The sequence below is a fragment of the Suillus fuscotomentosus genome, assembly GCF_016647785.1.
Source record: "Suillus fuscotomentosus strain FC203 chromosome Unknown F5891scaffold_85, whole genome shotgun sequence".
In the NCBI taxonomy this organism is placed as follows: Eukaryota; Fungi; Basidiomycota; class Agaricomycetes; order Boletales; family Suillaceae; genus Suillus; species Suillus fuscotomentosus.
The window spans coordinates 95,924-123,285 of NW_024539597.1; the positions used below are offsets into that span (position 1 = coordinate 95,924).

The window sequence follows — 27,362 nt, forward strand, 5'->3', positions numbered from 1 at the left end:
TGCTTCTTGAATTGAGTGATGAGAGAGGAGTTGCTGCTGGTGATAGTGCAATCGTCAACGTGAGACGCGAGAATGAGGATGTCCGTGCCTATGTGCTTAAAGAATATCCCCCAGTCCAACTCTGCACGCGTCATCCCTAAGCTCTTCATCAGCCGACACAACTCCTGATACCACTTTAAAGCTCCTTGCTTCGACCCGTAGAGCGCAACGTGCAACAGCGCGACAGGGTGCTTGAACTTCTTGTCGATGTTTAAACCAGGTGGGAGCTCCATATAAATAATTTCATCCTCGTCCAGCTTACCGTTGAGGAAGGCACTGTGGAAGTCGAAGACATTGATATTCCAGTCATTTCGTGCGGCGATGGCGAGGATGGTACGGAGAGATGTGAGGCGTGCGACAGGTGTGTAAGTGTCATAATAGTCTACACCGTATACCTGGGAATAACCTTTAGCCACTAGCCGGGCTTTGTACTTGTCAATTTCCCCGTCTGCGTTCCGCTTGATCCGGAACACCCATTTGCACCCTACTATATTTGCACCTTCAGGCTTCTCGATGATTGACCAAGTCCGTGCTTCTTCTAGGGAGGTGAGTTCCTTGTTGATTGTGTTTTCCCATTTAGGCCAATCCATTCTGTTGCAGGCTTCCTTGACCGTCGTTGGGTCGCTACTCGCTACTTCAGCGACTCCTGCCACCATGGCGAAGACCTCTTCATCATCCTCGTCTATCTCTCCATTCTCCCCCTCCAGTCCGAGTTCGGCCGCCAAATTGGATTCTTCTGGGGTGGGCTGCATCCCATGAGGTAGGTCGCTGCTTTTTCTGTCCGTGGTGCCTGCGCCTTCGCGCAGGCTCTTGATATATGCTGACTCGACTCTTACTCGTCCAGATCGGTGCGGTAATGTTGCGTTTTCGAATTGAGGGCCTAGGTGGTCTGTAGGAGAAGATGGAACGGGGTTTGGGGCTGATGGCTTGCCGGTGAGTTTCGAACCAACATCATCGATTCGTGCCGTGTGGCTAACTGTTGGTGGGGTTGTTGAACCGACATCATCGATTCATACCATGTGGTGTCCCCCTCTCTCAGGTCCTTCTAGATGTATTCTGACCTCTGCAGTGTCGAATCTGACACTGTGTTCGACAGCTATGCGCCTGGTGTCGGGCAGATACACTCGATGCCCGTTGCTCTGCGGGTCATAACCCACCCATCGTCCTTCTATCGTGCGCATGTCCAGTTTGGAGCCGTCCGTGGTGTGAACCTTGACGCGACTCCCCCAGACAGGTAAGTTCTCCAGGTTGGGCTTTTTGTTAAATAATGCTTCATAAGGTGTTTTATTACCTAGCGCACGGGTGACGGTTCGGTTTTTCAACCACGTTACGTGCATAATTGCCTCCCCCCACAGGAATTTGGGCAGTCCACTGGCGTGCAGCAATGCACGAGCTCTTTCCACGATGGTTCGGTTAAGGCGCTCAGCAACTCCGTTATGCTCCGGCGTATCGTGCACGGTGAGTTTGCGTTCTGTCCCTTTGCTACTTAGGTAATGTGTGAACTCCTCACTAGTGAATTCTCCACCACGGTCTGAGTGCAGACACTTGATCTTCGTGTCGAGCTGCATACTCACCCAGGCTTCGAATTTCTTGTACGCGTCGAATGTCTCATCTTTGGTCCTTAGCAGGTACAGGTGAGTGAATCGTGTGTGATCATCTGTAAATGACGCAAAGTATTCTTTATGGCCAGGAGTTCTTACTGGAGAAGGTCCCCATAAGTCCGTATGGACTTTGTCACCGAAGTTTTCGCGGTGCGCGGGCTCGTGGACTTTGCCAATGGGCTTCCGAGCAGCTTTTGCATACTCGCAGGATTCACAACCGTCCATCGTCTTTTCGGCCGCATCAAGACTTATTCCAGTGATCGCTTCTTTGGGGATCATTTGCGCGATGGTGCTTGGCGCCATGTGCCCTAGCCTGGCTTGTAGTTCCTGCATGGTGAGTTTTTCCTTTGCAGCTGCTGCTCCAGCGTATGGTGTCTTTGGTCGTTTGACGCTATATAAGCCCTTATTCACTGGAATCTCTCCCAACAGCTTCTTTTTATCATTGAATATCTTGCAGGAGCTCTCCCAGAATCATGTGGCGTATCCGGCTGCGTAAGTCGGCTGATTGACACAAGAGTCACGCCCATCTTAGGTGTGTATAGGACATCTTTCAGCAAGATGTGTGTACTGGAGCTTCCGTTTGGCAACAGGATCATGACGTTGCCTTTGCCGGTTGCCTGGAAGGTATGTTTGTCAGCAGTTGTGATTGGTTTTGGGGCGATGTTGACGAAATCCTGGAACAGGTCGCAGTACGATGACATATGTCGTGATGCGCCGGAGTCGAACAGTTCAATCCACTGTTCTTGGCTATGACTCGAGCTTGTTAGCATCGAGTATGTGAGCGAGGTTTGTTCGTCTGTTCCTGCAGTTTCATGCACTAACCAAACACCTTCAGGCTCGTCGTCATTTGCCTTGTCTTTGGCGCTGGCAGCCGTTTCGGCTCGTTTCCCCTTGGCGTCGGACCTGTCTTTGCCTTTTCCTCCGGCTGATCCTCCTCCCCCAGGTCCACGACAATCATGCTGCATGTGGCCATACTTGCCGCAGTTGTGGCAATTCCCCTTTATCTTACGAGTTGTTCGGTTCATATTTGCGTTATATGCCGCGTCATCTGCTGACGGGCCCTTTTGCTTCGTCTTCGAAGCTCTTCAGTCGTACTCATCAACGACTGTTGACATTAGCACGTCCGCGGTAAGTTTCATGCTTGATACTTTGGTGGAAGCCATTAATGCGGATAAATGGGGATCGTAGGATGCCGGGAGTAAGCTCATGATGATGGCTGCAAAGCTTTCGTCTGTTGGCGCATGGCCCAACAAGGACAGCTGCTCCTTGATGGTGCATAGTTTGTCAAAATGCTCTCTGATGTTTCCTTTTCAGCGCACTTCTGGTCTTGGAGCTTTCGCAATAGCTCCACAGACACTACGTGCGAGTGCTGCTCGAAGAGACTCGCAAGGTGCGTAAAGATGTCTTTAGCCATGTCGAGATTTTTGATTTGTATGAATAGAGAATCGGGGATCATTCCCGCGATCTGCTGCTTCATTATGGCTTGGCCGGTGCGCCATTCCTTAAACTCTGTTTTGTATGTACTAACTTCTTTCACTTCATCCGGAGTAGCAGGTACCCATGACGCTCCTCTGTTAGGCAGCGTCTTGGGGTCTATAGGCTTCGTCTCAGTGCCATCCAAATGGCTGAGTAGCCCGCAAGCATCAATGGACCATTGAAGTCGCTCTTTGTACATCATCCAATTCTCGCCGTCAGTGGCGAGCTTCGGGATGCAGAGGAAATCTTCTCCGAGTTTTCCGTTCGAGGTTGACATCCTTTGTGAGTCTTTTCTTCGCGCACTTAATTTGAAATTTTCACTAATGATGCGCAGGGACACGAGGTAGGATCTGATGGGATGGTGATTCCGGCAGTCATACTTACCAATCCCAAAGAATGTGTCCGATCCGGAGGTATCTGCATCATTGAAGGGACCTTCCTGCGAGAATATCCTCAAAGCCATTGCAAGGCCAGCAGCCATCGCGTCCACGGCACTCAGAGTCATGCATCCTGAGCAGTACTGGGCAGGGTTGAGAACCTTGTCAAACCTTGGAAATATAGCAGTAAGCAAGGATCTGCCACAGATGCTGGAGGCCCTGCAGTACTGGGCATCCGTGTTTAACACCCTCTCCGTCATTTCCAATCGGGAAACCCCCCATCATCGAGACCACATGTCCATTGCTGAATGCTTCGACATTCTCACCACCATGGGGAACTATTCTAATGCTCGGATGACAATGCCAAACCTTCAGCTGGAGTTCAAGTACAATTCCAGCTGTATGATTGCGTTTTCCAGAAGGATTGTGAGACATGGAGTTTATGATGTGGAAGGGGATCGGACTGCTTGAGCATGGTATATGAGGGATGCTGTTCACATTTACGCTGGTGTTCCATCATGTGGATAGGCTAGTGTGGATGGTCCATACAGCATGTGAAAGATCAAACAAAGAGCAAGCATTGTGACATATATACATTCTAACAAATGAATACCATGTACCAATTGTTATCCGGACCTCAATACTCAATTTTGAGCATTTTCAAAGTGATATGTGGGACTGAATAATTTGCATGCAAGCCTCGGTATTCGATAATTGGAACTCAGGACTTGACATATGGGAGTCCTGAGTGCCGGGGTACTGAGTCCCGACACCCGGACCTCAGCACGTGATATTTGAGACTGGGGGAAGATGTATAAATACGCTCGAATTAACATTTGTTATTGCCATACACATTTGACAAAACCCTGAACCCCGACATTGTGGACTCCGGACTCGACACTGTTCTGAATACCGAGTCCCGGAAGCCCAGGTCCTGAGTCCCGAATTTCAGAGGTCGGGGTTCGGCGACCCAGAGCTGTCCCAGGTCACAAGCTCCGAGTGCTGAGTGCTGAGCCCCGGGTCCCGAGTCCCGAATTTTGGAGGTCGGGGTTCGGCGACCCAGAGCTCGGCAACTGTGTTGGGTGTCAGGGTATCCGGGGCATTGGAGATAGCATGTGTCAGTATTTTGCGTTTTATGGTTCATGTTGGGTGAATATGGAATCGGGAATTAGGGACTCGGTATTCAGAACAGTGTCAAGTCCCAGGTCACGAGCTCCGAGTCCTGAGTGCCGAGCCCTGGGTCCCGAGTCCCGAATTTTGGAGGTCGGGGTTCAGCGACCCGGAGCTTGGAAACTGTGTTGGGTGTCAGGGTACTCGGAGCATTGGAGATAGCATTTGTCAGTATTTTGAGTTTCATGGTTCATGTTTCGTGATTATGGAATCAGGCATCAGGGACTCGGTATTGAGAACAGTGTTGAGTCCCAGGTCATGAGCTCCGAGTCCTGAGTCCCGAAACCCACACCCAGCAGTTGCCGAGCTCCAGGTCACCGAACCCTGACCTCCAAACTTCGAAACTTGGGACCTGGGCTTCCGGGACTCGGGACTCGGAGCTTGTGACATGGGACTCAACACTGTTCTCAATACCGAGTCCCTGACGCCTGATTCCATAATCACGAAACATGAACCATGAAACTCAAAATACTGACAAATGCTATCTCCAATGCTCCGAGTACCCTGACACCCAACACAGTTTCCAAGCTCCGGGTCGCTGAACCCCGACCTCCAAAATTCGGGACTCGGGACCCAGGGCTCGGCACTCAGGACTCGGAGCTCGTGACCTGGGACTTGACACTGTTCTGAATACCGAGTCCCTAATTCCCGATTCCATATTCACCCAACATGAACCATAAAACGCAAAATACTGACACATGCTATCTCCAATGCCCCGGATACCCTGACACCCAACACAGTTGCCGAGCTCTGGGTCGCCGAACCCTGACCTCCAAAATTCAGGACTTGGGACCTGGGCTTCCGGGACTCGGATGTGAGATTTTTGAATGCATAGAATATTTTACATCTTGTATACAATGAAGACTGAATGGGACTACACTCCTTTGCCTTTCCTCAATTTCTCTAACATGTCAGTGTACATCTTCACCTCTCCCATCTTGGCTTTGATGCCCTGATCTTGCTCCTCCATCAATGCTTCCATGTGTTCTTTGATGAACCTCAGTCCCATGAGTGGTGGAGTCGAAGTGTTTTTCAACTTCTCTGGAAGAACCAAAGCATCATCCTCAACATTAAGCTGAAACAGATAAGTCATCAATCAAGGTAATTCAGCTAACATCTTACCGCACAATACTGGTAGTGAGAGATGCAGGAAGCCATTATTTCATCCCACTGCCATGGTTGATCAGGGATTGTGGTGTTTCCCATCCACCATGGACATGTATATGCGAACACAATCCGGGACAGATGTCCTGCAATTGGCTCATCATGAAATGAAAGGAGGTGGAATGAAAAGATGTCGTCTGGAACCGTGTTCCAGGTTAGCATGGGATACAACTTAAGGATATAAGCGACAGGGACCGGAAGAACCAACACGATATTCTGTGAAGTGGAGTACTGCAGGAGTGGTGTGACAAAAGTCTGCTCAAATTTTTAGCATTGACCAACAAAGTCATCAGGGCAGTGGTGACATACATTCATCTCCCATTGCAGCCCAGCTTTAAAATACTTGATCCGGTCAGAAGATAGACCATTGTTGGCAGCTTCCATCCGATATTGAGAGATGCATGCACGGACGCGAGATCCAGCCATTGCCAATGTGCAGGAAATAGTTGCAAGGCTCAGCTTCAGGGGTCGGTAATGGCTTCCAGCATTCAGAGTGCCAGAAGTGGATGCATGAGATGCAGACATGGCTAATACAGGACTATGGTGCTGGCAATACAAGTGAAAGATGGTGAAGATGTGAAGATAACAATCACTGATGGATGGATACAAAATTCAAACTTCGACATGGGCTGACCCGGACAATTCCCGGGCCTCAATTATGTATATGGAAAAAGGGACTTCATGAGAAAACAATGTTCATTCATCTCCAGCCTCTATCAACACATTTTGTAGGTCTTGAAAAGCTGCCTGCGCATTCTGTGCCAGCAATGAATACATTTGGGATTGCCTTCCGGCGTCGCATCCGTGACCCGGAAGTTGTTTCTCCAATGATTCCTGCATGTGCTCGCCCCATTGGGTTGTTTTCCACAAAAAGAACTTATATGTCCAATCCATCTCCAATTTAACCAATAGCATTTCCTCCCTCCATCGATCCCGTAGCGCCTTTGCCCTCAGCAAATGGACTCGGTAAACTTGGCATGGGTCCAGTCAGGTAACCGTGGGATATGACATGCAAGCAGGAACTCACATTCCTCATTCCACGATTGATCAGGACCCCCGAGGTCAACTTCAACAGACCAAAACCAAGCCAAAGATTCATTTCGTTGACCTTGGGCATTTGGGTCACCCACTGCAGTGCTGATTTTGAGTTGCTCGTGAAGCAGGGGTTTGTATTTCTGAAGCTGGTCTTGCCCCGGCTCAAGTTTCATTATTTGCTTCCTTGTCTTTGTATATATGCTGGCATGGAGGGAGACTGCCTGCTGCACCGACGTCACCTGGGACCAAGCTCGAGTTTTCAGGGCCTGGGATTTGGCCTGCCTAACGGTTGTTTGGAACAGGATGGCCTTGTTGCAAAGGTAAATGCGGAGATTGTGAAGGGCATCATTGGCCTGCCCTTCACGAAGCGACATCTCCAGGGGAATCAGATCCCCTGCCATGCATCGTCTGCATCTATCAACCCCCAGGTTTGATGGCAATGGGATTACAGTGAGCTCGGGAGAGTTTGTCCATGTATGAGATGTCTCTGTGAAATCCACCGGGTCATCATCAAGATCATCTAGAATGTCTATTTCCAAGTCCTCAGGTTTATCATCTGCATCAAATCCCTCCCTGAGATGTGTTAGAGCAGACCGAGCAAATCCATCTATCTGGCCTTGGAGCCGATCTCGTTGACGGGCGATGTCTAATCTCTGTGTCTTGGTGGATCTTCTTCCGATCCTTTGGACCTCAATGAGCAATGCAATCTGAGCCTCTTCAATTGCTAACCCTGTTGATATCCATGTTGCCACAGATCTGCGAGAGGGTGCTGCATTGCAGGCTTTACCCTCCTCTAACAATCTAAGCTCAATCTCCTTTTTGCGAGGTGCTGAGTGCAATATTAATTCAGACCTTGATGGAGACAATGGAACTCAACATACCCTTTTTGATATTGATCTCATATTCATCCATGGCTGAAGGATCATTCAATCTGCTTGACTGAGCTATCCTCTCCCTGGCTAACCATTCTGTCTTCAAATGTGAGAGTGCTGCTTCATTGAGTCTATTGAATGCCTTTCCACTTTCTAAGATACCATTCCTAGCCAGTTTGTATTTCCAGCATAGAGTCCTTTTCATGTGAATCATCTTGCAGAAATTGGAGTCATTCATCTGATAATCAAGGCATTCCTTTCAGTGGGGAGATGACATTCCCCGAGCAGCAGGGGAGATCAGATTGAGCTGTGCCCATAGTGTCTCCATGATCTCTCCATCGATCCGACCAATGCCTTCAATAAAGTTAGAAGCATATCGGACATAGTAGCTGTCCTGATGGCCATGAACGTGCCATAACCCAATTCCAGGAATGATGGTTAGTTGTGGTGCCATTTCTAGAAATCGACTTCGATCCACCCGAACCCGAAAGTGTTTGTTGTATTGACAATTAATATCATAGAAGGTGACAGCCCTGGTGATGCCTTCCATGTTGTGCCGGGAAGCCTCGCAAAGGGCGTAGTCCATGTTCATTGGTCTGCAAGTGACCCATGGTTAACTCGTGAATGGGGAATGGTGGATGTGGCTTGCCTTTCGCCTTTCTGAAAATCTGCCATGCAGTGAGGGACAAAGCAACCGTGTCTGGCACAGGCAACTCCCCCAATACCGGTGGACTCCAGCTTGTGCCGAGCAGCATTAGCTTGATTTACTGCCCGGTGATTGTTGCAGCTTGATTTTTCCACTGTGTCAGCAGCCTCTGCCAGATGCATTTTATACCTGTCCTTTCCTACCATGAATCCAAGCCCATCGGACAGCCAAACTTCATTGAATGGCTTAATGGGATGCAGATGTTCGGCTTTGAAATTTCCATCCATCACAAATGACCGGGTGTATTTCCAGCTTGGATCCCTAGTATTATTATGAAGGCCACATAGGTTGAGAATAGGACTCACTCATCAAGAGATTCATCCTCTGACAACAGCACATTAATCCCAGGCTGAGGACATGCCAGGCAAAATAATGCAAGTTCTCCTGTGCTCGTGTTATCAGAATGATGGCCAAAGCCATGCCATTTCATTGTCTTCAACTGCCTCCACTGTCGAGCGACCCTCATGAGCTCTCTGTATTGGTCCTTGCAATGTGCTTTGTCAATATGATGTCCAGTAGATGATGAGGGTAAGGCATTACCGGAACAAGGTGTGGAAACATGCTGGAGGTCATTCGCCGGAGCTTGCTGTAATAGTTCATCGCCGAGGTGCCGCATTCAAGGCTGTCCAGTAGAAAATCATTGAGCACTCTGAAGGTGAACACAGTCTTTGGCCTGTTAAAAGATGCAGGGAAAAATCTGTGTTGAAACATTTGAATGTCCGGACTCATGGCATTCGGACATTCACAGCATCGAACCTCCAGGCGATGAACTCTGGACTTGTCGACAATGACCATGGTGTTTCCTTTGGCTGGAACTCAGGTCCGGACACAAATGGCAGATCTTCAGGCTCGAGCAGGTCTTTGGGTTTATCTTCTTCAAACAAATTCCACCGATCGGTGACCGCCGGACATTGTTTGCCATCATGGCCAAGGTATATAATAACGGTTCTCAAAGTCAAACGTAGAAAAAAATTCACAGCAATATTTTGCATTGCTGGTACGGCATGTTCAAACTCTGCCCTGCCCTGTCACTCGACATCGTCATTACTGGCATTGACGGTGCCAAAGATTCAATCTGATCATCAATCATTGTCATAATAAACACCCTGAATCATGTCACGCTCTGGACAGAGAGGTCAAGGTGGTGGAGTTCAAGCAGGTGTGTCCGCCAGTACAGACACTGGGAAGAAATGCACTAATTATTGGGAGGGGGTTCATAGCGCTCGTATGGAACGTCTCCTTGCCTAGTGCAAGGAAAATAAAGATGCACGCATCAAGCTGTTCTCCAATTCTGCAAAGGATGCGAAGGAGCAAGGTCGGAAGAAGAAACAGAGCGGAACTTCGAGAGATACCTTTTATTCACAGGTCGCACAAGCCGTATTTTCAAATGACGAGGATCCGGAGGTCCAATGACTTTTCAAGGAGGACCCAAAGGCATTTATCAAACCAGTTTCAACTCATCTCAGCACGTATGTATCCCATTCCTGCATTGTCCCTCCTCCCACTAGAATCACTGATCAGATGTTTTAGGCTCAAGAAAAAATATAACGAGTTCAACAAGGAGCTCAAGCAGTCAGGAGCCGGAAAGGCGTATGCAGAGCTGCAAGAGTATCCAACGATGAAGTCGTTGATTGGTAAGTTTTAGCTGCTGTTGAACTGCACATGTCTTAATCGTATCTCTGTTAGATACAAAGCTCAAAAAATTTCCCTGGTGGCCTGAGCTTCATGGCTGGTGGCGCACAAACCCAGCTTTCAATTACACCTTCTCTACGGCGGATACAGGGCAAGATTTTGCGTCTGCTGCATTAGAACATTTCACTATCTCAAAGCAACCACAAGCACCGGCCGCAGGCAACAACAACACTCACACAGATGAGGATGCCGAGGACGGAGAAATAGTTGAGATCAGCGCTCATACTACAGGTGATGCTGGCATTATAGATGCGCCAGATGATATGATGGTTGACCAGCCCCCCTCCATGGAGTCATTCAAATCACCGTTGTCAGCACCATCCCCGCTGTTATTTTTGGACCATGGTCCTAGCGACACGCCCAACTCATTCTCACTCGCTCCATTACCACACTGGTACCAACGACCCCAACCTCCTCCCATCACAACTTCCAACACACACAGCATGATATCGCTGAACTCTCCTGAGCACTCACCGGTACCCAATCAAAGCACCACCCACAATTCACCTTTCTTTTCTGATTTCAAGGAGTCATCAGCTGGCCCTTAATCCACACCCATTGACTCGGAAGATTCGGACATTGGTGCTAGCTGAGTGCTGCAGTCTCTTCGTGTCAACTCACTCAAAGGAAGTCAGTGCAAGTTCACCCTCTCTTTCTACAAAGCAGTCTTGTGCACGTGCACCTACTCAGAGTGCTTCGCCTCAATCTAGTCGCCCCCCCTCTTCATCACGCAAACGCCCTGGTGGCAGCACTCTCGATCAGACCTCTGCCGCTGCAGATAGGATGTCTCAGACAACAGATTCCCTAATGACGCACCTTAACAGCAAACGTGAGGATTGTGTGGAGCACGAACACTATAAACGCATGAAACTTGAGACCGAAATTTGGGCTCGTGATGAGCGGGAGCATGTGATGCGTCTATCTGACCAAGATCATCAGCACCAGCAGGAGAGGATGACTCAACAGATGGAATTTGCAAGAATTGAGATTGAGCTATCTCATGCATGTCGGGAGGAGGAGGAGGCTTGAATTCGTCGTATTGCTTTGGAGCGCAGTCTTGATCAAAACTAAGTAGGTTTGCACTATGTTGTGACGTAACAGGTTTTCAGGAAATGCATTCCATGTGGTACTCGATGGTGCCAACTCAGAGAGCTCACTAAAACGCTCCTTTCTCGAGCAAATCTCAAGCACAACTGACCTCTCCTAGAGCTCGCCAAAACGCTCCTTTCTCGAGAAAATCTCAAGCACAACTGACCCCTCCTAGATCTCGCCAAAACACTCCTTTCTCAAGAAAATCTCAAGCGCTACTGACCCCTCCTAGAGCTCACTAAAACACTCCTTTCTTGAGAAAATCTCAAGCGCTACTGACTCCTCCTAGAGCTCACTAAAACACTCCTTTCTCAAGAAAATCTCAAGCGTGACCTTGCGAGCCAAAAGGAATATGTATAGGTACAAGTACATTTAATATAATACTAACTACCTTCGCTCCAACGACGAAAGCAACCGCATCTTTAATGTGTTACGAAAATCCTGCCCCACAGTTCCAATGTAAGTCTGATCACCTACTGCGCCACCCTGTTGCTGATCATCCTCTCCTCTGTCACCATCAGCTCGCCTCAATCTCCGAGTTTGCTGATAGAAGCATATGTTTGAGTCTTCGCGGTTTTCTGTTTCCTCAATTTCAACAATTAAGTTGTGCAGAATGAAGCACGAACGGATCCACATGTTCGTGTAGTCGAGGTCCTTCTGGCTTTGGATTGGGATGTGAAGCTCCCGCAGTGATTGGAACCAGCCCTTGATAGAGCCGAAGAAGTGCTCTGAACGAACACAGACCTAGACACTGGGTGAGGACAACGAAAGTATATTAGTACTGATGCTCACTGTTGACAGGTCATAATTGAATGTCCTTTGCTCGGCCGTCAAAGACCCTCCCGCTGGCTGTTTGTACGGTGGCACACACCAAATTCGCGCAGCATACGCCAAGTCCGCCCACAACCACTCTCCTGCACCAAAAAATGACTCCGGATGCCAGGAGACCCTCATTCGTGCAAATATGTTCGAGTCGTGAAGACTCCCAGGTATGCCAATGACGTAGTCAATGATACGCAGATTATTAGGGAATATGACAACCTTTTGGATTGTAAGTCGCTGCACTGCACACTGAGCCGATAGTAGATACTTACCTGGGCTGTTAGAGAGTAGTCAGAGTTCTTGTCAAAGAACCCTTCGCCGTGCCAACCGGGCTTCTCGTGTAGAGGGGACGGAGTCCCATCTACACAAAGGAAACCGCCGCGCCACTCATGACATGTCTTCTGCTCCACATACGCTTTTGCCCGCTCTCGCTCAATTTGGTCCTCACGATCGAGCAGATCAAAATGTATGGCACGATCATGCAGTTGCAAGATCGCGATCATGACTTGCTTGTAGCAGTTGTAGATGGTCCCTACGGACACTCCAGCCCAATCGGATATGTCTTCGGTAATTGCAGCATTGCCATAATGGCCGACACCATTGAGAAAGATCGCGAGCTGGACGGCGACAGGAAGTTGTGGATTATTCAAGTTATTATGGAAAATGGGGTGGGCTTGGATTAACGTCGTGAGTTTGTTGAATACCTCTGCATCAACGCGAAGCTTGCGGCGAAACTTTTCAGGTGAGAGCAGCGTCCATTCTTGCAGCAGGTGTAACTGCGGTGCGCGAGTCAGAGATGGACGCACGTCAAGTACCCGACACTTCTCCACTTCATCATGCAGTGCCCTGATCACATCAATAAAGTGCGTAAACACTTGATCGCACATGTCCGGTGTAGAAACAACAATACTGTGAGGAACAAATGAGGCTCCAGACTGTATCTAAAAATGTTGTAGGTTGAGCGTTGCCTAGTCTGTGTTACTTGAGGAGACAAGTGCGTTCGACCCTAAAGGGGAAGCAAGTGCAGCAAAGATCTAGAGGTACGCGCTTCAGTGAAGCGCAAGAAAGCGCAGGTGCGCGCAAGGCGCGGGAACACATGCGCGTATTAGCGCGAAGCGCAGGAAAGCGCGTGTGCGTATGCGGAAAATTAAGCTTAAGTGATAATATGATGCAAGGTAAGAGAAGAGAGATGTGAGGTGTAAAAGAATAGGTTTCTACTGTGACTTTCTAGGTAGTAAGTACTAGGTAAAGTAAAGTAAGGTAAAAGTGGGTGAAAAGTAGGAAAAGTAAGTAAGTAATAGTATGTACTGCTGGCGCTTATATAGCGCGCCTAAGCGCGGTCATGCGGAGCCGAAGCGCTACCGAGTAGGTATGTAAAGATATATATGGGTGAGAAACCATGATAAAAATAAAGGTGGAATGATATGCTAATAAAAGAAATGGAAATATATGCACTAGAGGGCTTGGTGGACAGTGGATGGACACTTCTGGATGGCTGGCGCTATAGGGCGCTCAAGTGCAGGAATGCACGCATGTGTATACATCGTGACACGCGGGAAAGCTGCGCCTCATATAGAGATAGCTGCGGGTAGTGCACAGAGTGATGCTACAAGTTCGTGCTATGTACTCCCTAGTGAAAACTGTCATATCAGACTATGAGACGCACAAGTCTCTACACCAGGATATCGAGTGATAGGACATCAGAATACGCTGTCAAAAGTGAGGTTACTAGAGAGCTGATGGACAACGTGGATATGATGGATGACGTCGGGGACTCCGGCCATGTTGGCGATGCGGTCCGTATGCTGACATCTGACCCACTATCACCATCCGATCCCTTATCAGAGCTATTGTCAGAGCCCTCCTCGAGGAGCTGATCCACCATAAATTCAATCAACTCCATGTATCGCGCGACCATAAGGTCATTTGTCATTTGCTTCAGACTACGAAGTAGTTTTTTGCGATCCAATTCTCGAGGCATCTTCCGATGTCGTTGCAGAACATTATCAATATGATGGTCACGGTAAGGTATGATGATGATGGGCAGTGGTAAGATATGAGCTTGATTTGTCATCGTCGGAGTTCTAATTATCGGCAAGTCGCAAATTTCTTACCTCTTGAAATTTCTACGATTTTAACTTTGAGGACCGCTAATGAGTCCCACATGAGCTAGACAACTCCACTCGAAGAATCGCCCATTCCATTGACTGATCCAGTGGAAAGGATTGCTACGATGTTGACTCCTGCAACAGCCCGTGCAATACTTGACATTTGTACACCCCATCCTGTTGGCAGATGATGCATCTCCTGTCTTCGGGTGGAGCTTCTCGATCGAGGAGGTGATGTAGATATGATTCCTGCCTTGGCAGCCATTGCCTGAGGTAGTCATTTTGACTCTGTATTCTTGAAAATGAGCCTTGGTCCTGCTCGTAAGTATTGTCAGGAAAGTCTTTCCAAGGAGGTGGTGCCTCAACAGGCTGAATTGTTGGTGATTCTGGGGGAGAGTTAGACATGGACCTGTAGGCATGTCGCCTCGTGCTTGCAAGTGGGACCTTGACCCAAGTCTTCCTACCTTTGCTGCCCCTTGCTTCCACCCTGTGAGATTTTTGGACTGGGGTGCATCTACCTATCTTCATCTTGTTTATTAATGTTGCAAGCAAGGCATCAGCTCAGGTGTAATGAATTGTTATTGCAATATGATGTGGTGCAGTCCTGTTGGCTCATTACAAATTCATTTCCATTAATGGCTTAGGGTCCAATATGGACCGATTAACCTATCATTAGGCTTTGCTCAAAGTTCAACTTTGCACAATTCATTAATACTTCCACCTTGCAAATCCTTAGCCATTTCTGCATTCTGATTCACTATGGCAAGAACAGGTCATTCCACCAACACAACTTCCAGAAGACACAGGATGCATCAACCACAGTCTCAGAAGCTCGCGGACAAGGAGATTTTGGAGTTGAAGAACTACCTTCCTGAGTGGACTGCTGCCAAAAGGAGTGAGAAGCGAGTGATTTTCACTGCCATAGCAAGGGTGGCCAGGTTGTTTGCTCCTAAGTTGGACCAAAAACAATGGAAAAAGAGGAAGCAGGTGAGGCTTCTTAGTTATGTTGAAAAACTACATTTTTAACATCACATTCTTTCATCAACTCTTAGGTGTACAAGACTTGGTTGTTCAACAACAAGAAAAAGAAGGAAAGGAAGGACATGATCAATTATGGGAGGAAATGGACGCCCAGGATGGTGGTCTACCAGCAGAAACATGAAGAGGTGCTGAAGAGGATTGAGGACGAGTCCGGGGTAAAGCCAGGAGATCCTGGTATGTTCAAACATTATCAGGCGGCGGTGAAGAGAGTCATGGCTGAATTGGACGACGATGAGTTGGAGAAGGCTAAAGAAACAGCCGAAGAGTGGTCCAACAACTGTCCGCCTCCAGAGATACAAGCACAAGTTGCTCGTAAGAAGGGTCCGGCATATATGGAGCACTTTTCGAACAAGATGTGGAGGCAATGTTGGATGAGAGTGTTTGTGATGTCGGCTTGGAAGAATGAAAAGGGCGAGGTGCTGTTCGGGATGTGAGTACATTTATCCATTGACAGAGATCTTTCGTCTCAAAATATTCATGCAGGCATGATGATAATGAGGCCTTAGGAGATGGGGACAGCTTCATGAAGACGAAGGACTGGGAGGACATTGAGCCAGTGTGACAGGAGTACGCGCAGGAACAGTTTGGTGAGTGTGTGAACCATGTATATCAGATTGAACATGTTGAGCATCACAATGATAGGCGCTGGGGCATGGGATGGAGGACGTCAGGTCAAGGGAGGTCGAAAACAAATTCGAAAACCAGCCTTCGAACTTGAAATGGACGGGGAGGGTATGCCACTCCTTCCGGACATCACCGACACCAAACTTGAGGAGAAGAAGGCCATAGTGAGGGCCTTTCTTACATCGCACTATTGTGAGTTTGTCGTCGCATCACCTGACAAATTGTTCAATGCATGGACAAAGGGATATGCTCCAGGAAGGACAAGGCGGTTGTGCCATGGAGTGCCATTGTACAAAGTCAGGATGACTTCATGGCCCGGACATATCTTCTGGCGGATGTTGACTTGAAGGAACCTTCGAAGCTGCAAATTTGGGACACCACTACCTTGCTCCATTTCTGGCTCGCTTGGCAGGAAACAGGCGAAGGGCCCACATTTCTGTTCAAAGCATGGAAGAACAAAGATGAGGACATGGTATCATCTGTCATATCTGGCAACTCGCCCTCTCCTCAGACTCGTATAGTGAGAAGGCAACAGAGGGTTACCATCCGAAGGCCTCGGGAGTCATCGACAGAAGCCAAGAGTGATAAGGAGAGTGCCACTCATCATACGGAGCATGATGTGGATGATGACCTGGCTGATGGGAGACCTCCACTGAAGAAGCCCAGGACAGGAGGTCCTACACCCAGAGGGCCGGCAGTCCCACGTTCAATTCCAAAGCCTTGCCTGGCCAAGCCGGCCAAAAAAGGTGCATTACTGACATCACAAATGGGAGACCTCCTTGCTGGGTTAACTGAAGACGTGACAGGCAAGGTTAGAGATGATGTTGAAATGGAAGAGAGTATCATGCCGCCGGCACAGAAAAGGAGGCGGGGCACTCGAGTCACTGTTGAACCATCCACGAGGACGACCCAGAGTAAGTTGCAAATGCCAGTAGACAGTACACCTAGAGTAACCAGAGCACGGGGACGCACTTAATATACATATATCTTCCTGCCGTCATGTGTAATGTCATATGTGCTATTATGTATATGTCAAAGTACTCACAACCAGATTGTAAATGCCAAATGCCAAATCTCGAGTACCAAGGCCTGAGTACTGAACCCCGAGTACTGAAGCCCGAACGCCGGGCACCAAGTATTAAGGCCCAAGTACTGAACACCGAGTACCGAACACCGAGTACTGAGCCCCCATTACCGAGCCCCGAGTACCAAGCACCGACTACCGAGCCCCAACTACCGAGCCCCGAGTACCGAGCACAGAAAACCTGGCAGCAAGTACTGGGTAGGTAGAGTATACAAGTACCAAGGACTACCTACTGAGTAGTACTGCAATGTGTCTACTATCAGACATTGATCAATATTTACATGTTACTTGAGTCCTCAAAGGCCTCAATGAGGGTATCTAATACCTTCAGCATTTCGGAGGTTGACTCTCTTACCCTTTGCATCCTCCGGAGGTCAGCATCTGCTTTCACAGCTTGTCACATGTTTCAGCCCATGCCATCCTGAATGGTCTGTCAGCCTCAAGAATTTTGGCTACTGTAGGGGCAGGAAGATTTCCATGACGCTCTTGGTAATCACCCAGGCGATCTACAATTGATTGAACTTGCAGGATATTAGCAGAGATAAATAATCAACTGTTGTATACTTACTTTCAGCTTGATCATAAGATCCGATTGGCATGAACTCCTGAACCATGGCACGCAGTGCATCATTGTTGAGTTCCAGCTTGGGCGATTGACGTTCGGGAGTTTCTGACATAGCTTGGGAGATAGCATGAGTAAAACACATGAAATGATATGAATATACCTACAAGGTATGGGTGCCCCTGGTACACCCGGAGTGGCCGGAAGAGGCTCCGGAGTTGATTCATTCACTGGGGAAATGCCATGAAAGGTGACCATGGGATGGAAAGAGTAACCTCACCAGCCATAGGAAAATCGGGTACAACCGGAGCATCATCAGACGAAATCAAGGTATCCTTCGGACCAAGATACAAGTCCGGGTCATCATACAGGGCCAGTCCATCCGCCAGAGCCGGAGATGATGGATCTGGAAGTATATGATGAATTTGCACATGTAAAATATGTACATTTGAATTGGAAAACATACCGGGAATCACATTCAACACATCCAAACCACCGGACGACCCAGAATCAGAGTCTAACTCATCATCCGGCCCAAGGTATATATCATCTAAAGGATCTAAACCATGTCAGATCAATTGACTGAAATCAGAAAAAACAAAATATACCAAGGGACATCCAGGACTGGGAGGACTCATCCACATCCATTGAAGTAAATTCAGTGACCAGAGGGTCATGAAATCTGACCCCAGGTTGAGAGCTCATGATATCTGATGAGCTGATGAACTGATGAACTGATTGATAACTGATAATGTTGAAGTTCAACACATGACTGGCGATTGCCAAAAAATGAACCATGACCAAACAAACACAAACAATCAATGAATTTTCAACATCGTCCTTTAATTGTATTGTTTCTTTGAAACTTCATTCCAGTGATAACAAATTTCACCCTGCTTTCAACATTCTCACATCTGTCAACTCCATCCAAATGTCTACTCAAGTTCAATCTTCATTGGCCAACCTCAAGGCATCCACTGCTCAACTTGTGGGCATCATTGCCGGTGCTCGGCACATCCCGGCCGGCTCAGTGGACGTCCACCTTGTTCTAACAAAGCAGGTCACCACTCTTTTGGTATGTTGAACTCATTAAATTAGTGCAAACATTAATGTTTGTAATGTCCGGGTAGGCTGACATCATCCGGGCCCATGAGAAAGGGGAATACATCCCTGGAATTGTGGTGTCCTGCTCTAAGGAGCTGATGAGGGTGCGTTCCATGACTCCCCAGGCATTGCCCAACTGGCACAGCATTGGCCATGATGACCCCCCACCCGGTTCCCCCAGTCTGATTTTTTGTTTGGACCTTAAATATATGTTTATGTGTCTACAGCTGACTGCCGGCAGTCGTCCGGAGGTTACAGTGAGTCGTTTGGACTTGTTTGGACCTCCCATGTATAATTCCCACTCATTCCCATTACATTAGAAATCTCCCATCAGTCGTCCGGAGGCTCCAGTCAGTCATTCGGAGGCTCGGGGCAGTCGTCCGGAGGCTCGGGTAAGTCTTAGATGTTCTCCAGAAACTCATATGTGTATTAACAATCTGTCAGGCAACCTCCGGCAGTCGTCCAGAAGTTGAGGAGTCCTCTGATGATACTTCCAGTGCTTCGGATGGTGACCCGCCGGCCAATACCACATTTGATATCACCATTCCTGGCCCAGTGAGTACTCCAATAAATTCCCCTTCGTCCATCTACTAACAGATACCACAGAACAACTCCTGCCATAAGGAGAATTGGCCCTGTGCGACTCGATTGGACAAGAGGTCCAGCCTCCCCTGCTTGTCTTGCATCCGCTGCTCCACCAAGAAGATCAAATGCAACCCTGCATCTCTGGGATCCCCGCCCAAATGGACCCAAGGGAAGTCTACCACCGGCCGGACACGTTCCAAGACACCTACCCCTGCTCCATCCAATGCTCCATCTCCCTCCTGGTCAAGGTCCCGAACTCGTAGTCAATCTTGTGGCCCATGCCGAACTCCGGCCATCCCTGCTGCAACTACACCCCAGGTGCAGTCACGTGGTCGCAGCAAGACCATCACTACCAAGAAGACACCTGCACCTGTCCCTGCACCTGCGCCAGCTGGTAAGTCACCCAAACTTTTGATGACTGGCTGACCTAATTTTTTACTTAGCAGTCAGGTCTTCCAGCATCGCAGTGCCTCGTGCAGCACTCAATGTTCCCATGCCGGATCTCCATTCCAGGGCAATCGCGATTCAGGATGGTGCAGCTTGCATCGCTATTCTTGAGGCTCGGGTGCAGGAGCAGGATGCTAAGATTGATACCCTGCAATGCCTCCATGAGAGCCTCTGGCACACAGTGGTCGACCGGCACCCTTCATTTTCACTTCCGGACACACCAGCCGATGCATCAATGTTGCTTGATCAAGGAGGTCCCCCCCGTCCATGTCACCCCTCCCCTCCGCACTTTCCAACCTCATTGATTTGGACTTTTCAGTCATGGAACCTACACCCTTGACGCCTGAGCATGGATCTGCTATGGTAGGTCCCATGGTTGAGCCCACCCAAGTTCAGCCTGAGGGTCCACAATCCTCCGGCGAAATTGTTCTCCCGGATGAACCAGGCAACCTCCTGCCAGAATTCCCCAGCGATATTGTGGTCTCTAATGAACCAGGTAACCTCCTGCCAGAATATGATTCTTCTGATCAGGAGATGGATGTTGAGGGAAAGGTTGATCTTCCTGGTGAGGAGGTTGAAATGGCTACATAATTGCTCAGTGATGGATGTACATAAATATTTTTCAATGCATGTTACATATGCCACCATTGAATCATTCAATGATCACTCCCGATATCCAGAACTCGAAACTGCAGATTGAGGTAGATATCACCCAAAACCCGAACACCCGAATGTCAAATTATCAGTGCCAAACCCCGAGTCCCGGGTGCCAGGTACCGAGTCCTGACACCCGGAACTCAGGATTTGACATTTAAGACGAACGACATCTTCCAGACATGTTCAAATCAATCTACGTATATCTGTAAACATTTTACTAACCCCCAAACCGAGATGTACCAACCCCCAAACCCGAGACCTGGCAGTCTTGGGGTTCAGGGTTCGGGTGTCCGGAACTCGGAACTCGGGGAAATTTGGGGAGATCAATACAATCTAATTTACAATCGAGTTGATTGACAACACATTGACTTACCCATGTTTGCAATATATTTTTGTTTAGACATACCGAGTTCCGAGTTCCGGACCCTGAAACACGAGACTGCCAGGTCTCGGGGTTCGGGTGTCCGGAACTCAGAACTTGGGAAAATTTGGGGAGATCAATACAATTTGATTTACAATCAAGTTGATTGACAAACACATTGACTTACCTATGTTTGCAATATATTTTTGTTTAGACATACCGAGTTCTGAGTTCCTGACCCCCGATACCCGAGACCCAGATGTTCAAGACTTGAACTAACGCCAAGCACGGTGGCAAACATTCCTTTCACAGTTCGAACTTCGAACTTCGCATTCAACATGTACCGGGCAAAGACTTAGTCATACCTGATTTATTATCTCGTAGGATGGATCACCTTCCGGTCGATACCGACGAAAAGGACAATATTTCTATCCAACTTCTACCCAATTCGTATTCATTAACACCATTGACACTTCTCTTACGGACAGATTACATATTCCTCAGCTATTGACCCTGTAGTACAGACAGCGCTCAAAGCGCTTACAGACACAGAAACTCCGCCCCCACTCCATTCGGCTCTTTCCGATTGGAAATTGAGCGACGGAATTCTCTTATATAAAGGACTTATTTATGTACCCCCCGGCGATATCTGCCACGAACTCACCTCCCTTCATCATGATTCTTCTACCACGGGACACCCTGGACGTTTCAAAACCCAAGAACTCCTATCACATGACTATTGGTGGCCAGGACTCGCCACCTTCGTCAAGAACTTCATAGAAGGATGCAGCATCTGCCAACAGAACAAAGTAAACACGCATCCTTCTCACCCACCTCTCGCCCCTATTACCCCTCCTATTTGTAATTGACCCTTCGCTCATTGCTCAGTCGACCTCATCATGGACTTACCCTTACCTGACGAATTTGACTCTATTATGGTCGTGGTAGACCATGGACTTTTGAAGGGGGTAGTTTTCACCCCTTGTCTCAAGACGATCGACTCTGAAGGAGTCGCGAACATTTTCTTTTCTAAAGTTTTCTCTAGATATGGACTTTACGATAAACTTATATCAGACCGCGGACCCCAATTCGCTTCCAGATTCCAACTCGAACTCGGAAAACTCCTCGGATACAAAAACTCCCTTTCCACCACCTTTCATCCTCAGAGCGATGGAGAAACTGAACGAGTTAATCAAGAACTCAAAGTCTACCTTCGCATCTTTTGCGCCAATGACCAGACTGGCTGGGCTGCCATGCTCCCTCTTGCCGAATTCGTCCACAATTCATGGCATCATTCCGCACGCGGCACATCTCGATTCTACCTCATGATGGGCTGTCACCCGAAACACCTTCCCAATTCACATCCTAAATCCGACATCCCTAATATTGAACAACGCTTACTCATGCTAAATAAAGCACATGACGAAGCGCTAGCCGCTCATGAACTCGCTCATAACACTATTTAACTCACCGCTTCTCGATCACATTTTTGATAGTGAACCACTTTCTGAATCACCTGCTCCAACGCAGTCACATGCCAGTGACTCAGAGGCATGGTTCCAGGATAAATTTAAGCTGTTCCTCATTGTTGTCAGTCACGGTGAAAAACGACTCAAACTTTGTGAAACTGACTTTCGCCATGGTTAATAAATCCGTCGCTGGGCGCTTCTGCGGCCATTTGACGACTAGACGCTCCTTGATTGCTCGGAGCCAGTTTTTTGTCCTTTTTTGTTGGCTGTCTGAGGATCCCGTATCACTGGCATAGACATGTAAAAAACTAAGCGTAATTAATTAGTACTACCAAATGCTCACATAACATACCTTTATGCACTTGCCTTCATCGTGACTCAATCACAATACCAGTAACCATGACTTGATGGTACTAGGACCATAATCTCCCCCCAATCTCCGAATTATACTATCTTCAATGAAGCTCATCTGGTATAAAATGAACCGGGGCCTCCAAACCTTAACATAAATGGTCGCACCATCTTCGATCAAGTAGAGTGATGATGGGATGATCACAATGTCGCAAGTTACTGATCCTGAGTAGGTAGGAGGTGGAGTTGAGGTGATCTCCGTGCTGAAGAAATCGGCAAGTTATTCTTGCAGGTTAGACCACAACAGTGGGAGCTGCATGTCATGGATGCCCTGTCCACCACACGATGAGTCTGTCACAGTGACCAGAGGGCCTTTTGAAGAAGTCCACGATAAACCACCAGAATATAATCAGCATTGGTAAACCACCGCAGGGAAATGTCACGAGTACCTCACACAAATCATTATTCGTTCCTCAATTCCAAGACCTTTAAGCGCTCAGAGAAGGCGCCCGTACGTAGTAATCTATTTACAGTTGAAGAAGTTCCTTCCATTGCGTCTATTGTAGAGTTACCAAACTTACACGTGATTGAGTCACGTGATTTACCGGACGATGCCGAAGTTGACGTCATCATGACACGTGACACTCTTGGAATGTTCCAGAGTCTTACTGCGGCTACGGCACATGTCATGACATCATAGTTATATATAGAATCGTACGATACCTTTAATTATTCTGATTGGTCAGTTAGTTCATACTCAGTTTCAATCTCAGTTTCAATATGTGTATATAGGTAGCTCGTTGTAGTCAGTAGTTCTTTAGTTCAAACCTTTCGTCTGTACATTACTTGTACCAGCCTTAACGTACCTGCTCAATTCTACTCTTTGTTTGGTTTATCTTGTTGTTCGAGTCCTAGTCTTCGACCTTACGTTAATTCGTTAAAGGGTTGCGACAGGAAACAGAACTATAGGAGACTCCGACTCTCGCGTTACACTCTCGCACTACTACATCCTTTGATACTTTGGCCTGCCAAACAAGCACGCTAAACTATTAAACGATCTTGTTACTTCTCAGAACCTTTGAAGCTTGATTCAGCTAAACCCTAGCGATTCAACCTACAAACGTTACACGTTTCACCTTGCCCGGCCTAATAAGCCGAGATCTTTGATTTCATTTCCCTTGCTCGCTTGAGCGTCCTTTCGTACTTTACACCTTTCGTAGTTAGTAGTCCTCTACCAGGCCCTGCCTTACATTGCAGCCGCCAGTAGACGGAGGTGTTGACGACATTAGGCGTCTCGCTACAACTTAGAGTGCTGGCCCAAAACCCTGCCTGCTCTACGTTACTATAGTTTCCTTTTTTACGATTACCTTTTCTTCATACGCACGTAGGCATTCACTTCGAGTAAATAGTGGAACTGTCTAGTGGTTCGCGATACTGCTTTTGACCTACGAGGATTTAGAGGCATTTTCTAGTGAGACTCGCACTTGTAGGCTCCGGCCGGAAGAGTGATAACTTGTCCTAGATTTGCACCCTCAAACGGAGATTGCAGCGACCCTAGTTTTTCCCACTCGAACGGATATAGTTTACGTAATCCTTTTTAGTCAGTAGATAAGGAAGCGTCAGTGCGGGATATTACCAGAACCCCTTGACACTGAGCCAGTGGTAGATCCGATCAGATATCGGGGACCGCTCAGTTTTCCTTAGAATAGACTTTTCATTTTATCATCATCATTCCCTTTCCGGAGTAGCCCTTACGAGCAGCTACTCACCGACATCAGTGAATCGGGTTCCTGAATACAACGGGCACTATGTCGTCTACCTCTCAAATTCCTTGCAAGTTCTTTCGAGATATTGGCAATTGTTGGTTCGGCGCAAAATGCCGATTTAGTCATATCTTTGAATGCAGAAATTGCGGAGAGAAGGGTCATTTGACCAAGAACTGTCAGAAGAAGATCCCGATCCAAGACCAAAAGGAACCGCCGAAATGGTTCAAAAGTTGGTTAGAAACGGATGCTGGCAAAGAGTATATGGGGAAACCCCCGAAATGGTTTGAGACTTGGTTATCGTCGGATATAGGCAAAAAGATCGCTTTGACGGTAAAGTCGGAAGAAGCCAAGAGGGCGGTGGGGGCACCAAAGTGGTTTGTAAAGTGGTTGACCACAGAAGGTGCAAAGAACGAAAAAGGAGCAAAGCCAAAGACCGAGGGCTTAGATCCTAATAATAAATATTCAATCCTATCAAACTACGCGGATGTTGAAGAGGTGTTTCTTAAAATGAAATCAGAACACTTCTATATTCCGGTTACGTTGAAAGGAAAGAGGCGGCAAGCAGAAGTCAAGGCGCTAGTCGATTGCGGTGCCTCGACATTATTTATATCAGAAAAATTTGTAAAGAAACACGATGTCCAATGTCGTAAATTATTGCGACCTATTCCCGTTAAAAATATTGACGGCTCGTTGAACGCAGCCGGATCAATGACTCACTTTGCTGAGTTAGGTCTGAAGATCGGAAACCATGAAGAGGACAAAGCAGCATTCATGGTTACAGACCTCGGCAGTGACGATGTAATTATTGGAATCGATTGGTTAAGATATCACAACCCTGAGGTAGATTGGAACGCTGGACGTTTCTCCCTCACACGTTGTCCCGTTAAATGTATGACAAAGAAAGAGAAGAGGATATTTAATAAAGAAAAAAGAAAAGAAGTAAGAGGCACTTTGCCCGATCTGATTCCAACGGAGGATGACGATGAAGAGGACCCGAAGAACAGGGCGACGGTAGAAGTGGCAGAGGATGAAGAAGATCCAATGGAATGGATAAGATATAAAGCCTCGGTTGCCACGGAGCAGAAGGTTGCAGAAGAAGCAACGAAGGTGAAGAAATCAGTTGAAGAAATGGTTCCTGATTGGCTTCACGAATACCTGGGAGTTTTCTCAGAAGAAGAATCTAAGCGCTTCCCTGAAAGAAAGAAGTGGGATCATGCGATAGATCTTAAAGATGATGGCGATCTTCCGCCGAATGCGAAACCTTATCCCTTGTCACCTAAGGAGATGGACACTTTGAAAGATTGGTTAAAAGCCGAAACTGCACTGGGACGTATAAGAGACTCACAATCTCCAGTAGCAGCACCTTTCTTCTTTGTGGCCAAAAAAGATGGCAAGTTAAGACCGGTAATGGACTATAGAAAGCTCAATGAGAAGACGGTTAAAAATGCATACCCGCTACCGAGATTTCAAGATTTAATTGATGCTTTAACCGGTGCCACGATGTACTCCAAGATGGATGTAAGATGGGGGTACAATAATATTCGCATGAAAGAAGGAGATGAGTGGAAGGCGGCCTTCAAAACGCCGTTTGGTCACCACGAACCAACCATTATGTACTTCGGGTTAACGAACTCCCCTGCCACGTTTCAAACCATGATGAACAAGATATTCAGAGATTTAATTGATGGAAAGACTGTAGTTGTCTATATCGATGATATCCTCGTGTTCACAAATGGCGATAGGGAGCAACACCGAAAAGTTGTAAAAGAGGTACTGAAACGACTAAAAGAGAACGACTTGTATCTGAAGCCTGAAAAGTGTAGCTTCGAACAGTCAGAAGTCGAGTTCCTCGGGTTGATAGTGCAGAAGGATGGTGTTCGAATGGACCCTGTGAAAGTAGAAGGAGTAATGAAATGGCCTGTACCCAAATGCGTTAAAGATATACAAGCATTTATGGGTTTCGCCAACTTCTACAGAAGATTTATCTTTGGGTTCTCGGACATTGCCAGACCGATGAATGATTTATTGCGAAAGGATGCCAAATGGGACTGGACGGAGAAACAGCAAGATGCTTTTGATGAACTGAAGTCAAGGTTCACATCAGCTCCGATCCTAGTAATGCCTGACGTTGAGAAAAAGATGAAAATAGAAACCGATGCTTCCGATTATGCAACTGGAGCGGTTCTATCTCAACTGATGGAAGATGATTTATGGCACCCCGTAGCTTATTACTCAAAGTCAATGAACGATGCAGAACAAAATTATGACATCCATGACAAAGAGTTATTAGCAATCATTCGAGCGTTGGAGGAGTGGAGGCACTATGTGCAGGGAAAACCTCACCATGTGGAGATCTGGACAGATCACAAAAATCTCGAGTACTTTATGACGAGCCAAAAGTTGACAAGAAGGCAAGCCAGATGGAGTTTGTTCCTGGCGGAGTATGAATTTACGCTCCAACATAAGCCTGGTGTAGTCAACGATAAGGCCGATAAGCTTTCTCGGAGAGAAGACCACAGAGGGGGGGTAGAAAATGACAATTCTAATCGTATTTTGTTAAAACCGGAGTTTTTTACTGTAAAAGCTGCTAAGAGAGGCCAAGTTCTGGTGCAAGGAGAAGAAAAATTGCTGAGAAAGATAAGGCAATGCACAGAACAAGAGCCCGAAGTCGCTAAAGCGCTACAAACGCTAAAAGCAGCACCGGTACAATTACGTAGAGGAGTCGAAGAATGGAATGTGGAGGATGGATTGGTGTTATTCCGAGGACTGGTTTACGTTCCTAACGATAAAGAGATCCGCCGAGAGATATTGGAGTTGTTTCACGACTCTCCACCGGCTGGACATCCTGGACGTGCCAAAACCTTAGAATTAGTTTCCAGAAATTATTGGTGGCCTTCAATGACGAAGTATATCCACGACTATGTAGATGGTTGCGATCGATGCAGACAAACAAAGGTGTTTCCGAGTAAACCAACTGGACCTTTGAAGCCAAATGAGATTCCCGAAGGACCTTGGCAAACGATCTCATGTGACCTAATAGTGGACCTACCAAAAGACAATGGATATGACAGCATATTTGTGGTGGTTGATCGATTTTCGAAACAGTCACATTTTATTCCCACCACAAAAGAAGTAAACTCGAAAGGGATTGCTGATCTAT

At 47.4% G+C, this 27,362-nt stretch overlaps 3 protein-coding genes across 3 annotated transcripts; all 3 read right to left on the bottom strand.

The window, feature by feature from the left end:
• Window positions 1-5,537: 5,537 nt before the first annotated feature.
• F5891DRAFT_1195638 (uncharacterized protein) lies at window positions 5,538-6,352 on the bottom strand (the record flags this gene model as incomplete). The annotated part of the gene is made up of 3 exons (XM_041368162.1): window positions 5,538-5,738; window positions 5,786-6,082; window positions 6,137-6,352. The coding sequence occupies 3 exons, from the start codon at window positions 6,350-6,352 to the stop codon at window positions 5,538-5,540; spliced, it is 714 nt and encodes a 237-aa protein (XP_041219661.1).
• A 171-nt stretch (window positions 6,353-6,523) lies between these two features.
• F5891DRAFT_1195639 (uncharacterized protein) lies at window positions 6,524-7,774 on the bottom strand (the record flags this gene model as incomplete). Its single annotated transcript, XM_041368163.1, has 3 exons — window positions 6,524-6,798; window positions 6,855-7,691; window positions 7,744-7,774. 3 exons carry the CDS (start codon window positions 7,772-7,774, stop codon window positions 6,524-6,526), a joined length of 1,143 nt encoding a protein of 380 aa, XP_041219662.1.
• A 219-nt stretch (window positions 7,775-7,993) lies between these two features.
• Window positions 7,994-9,235, bottom strand: F5891DRAFT_1131062 (uncharacterized protein; the record flags this gene model as incomplete). Its single annotated transcript, XM_041364617.1, has 4 exons — window positions 7,994-8,299; window positions 8,503-8,701; window positions 8,746-8,924; window positions 8,981-9,235. 4 exons carry the CDS (start codon window positions 9,233-9,235, stop codon window positions 7,994-7,996), a joined length of 939 nt encoding a protein of 312 aa, XP_041219663.1.
• Between the last annotated feature and the right edge of the window lie 18,127 nt (window positions 9,236-27,362).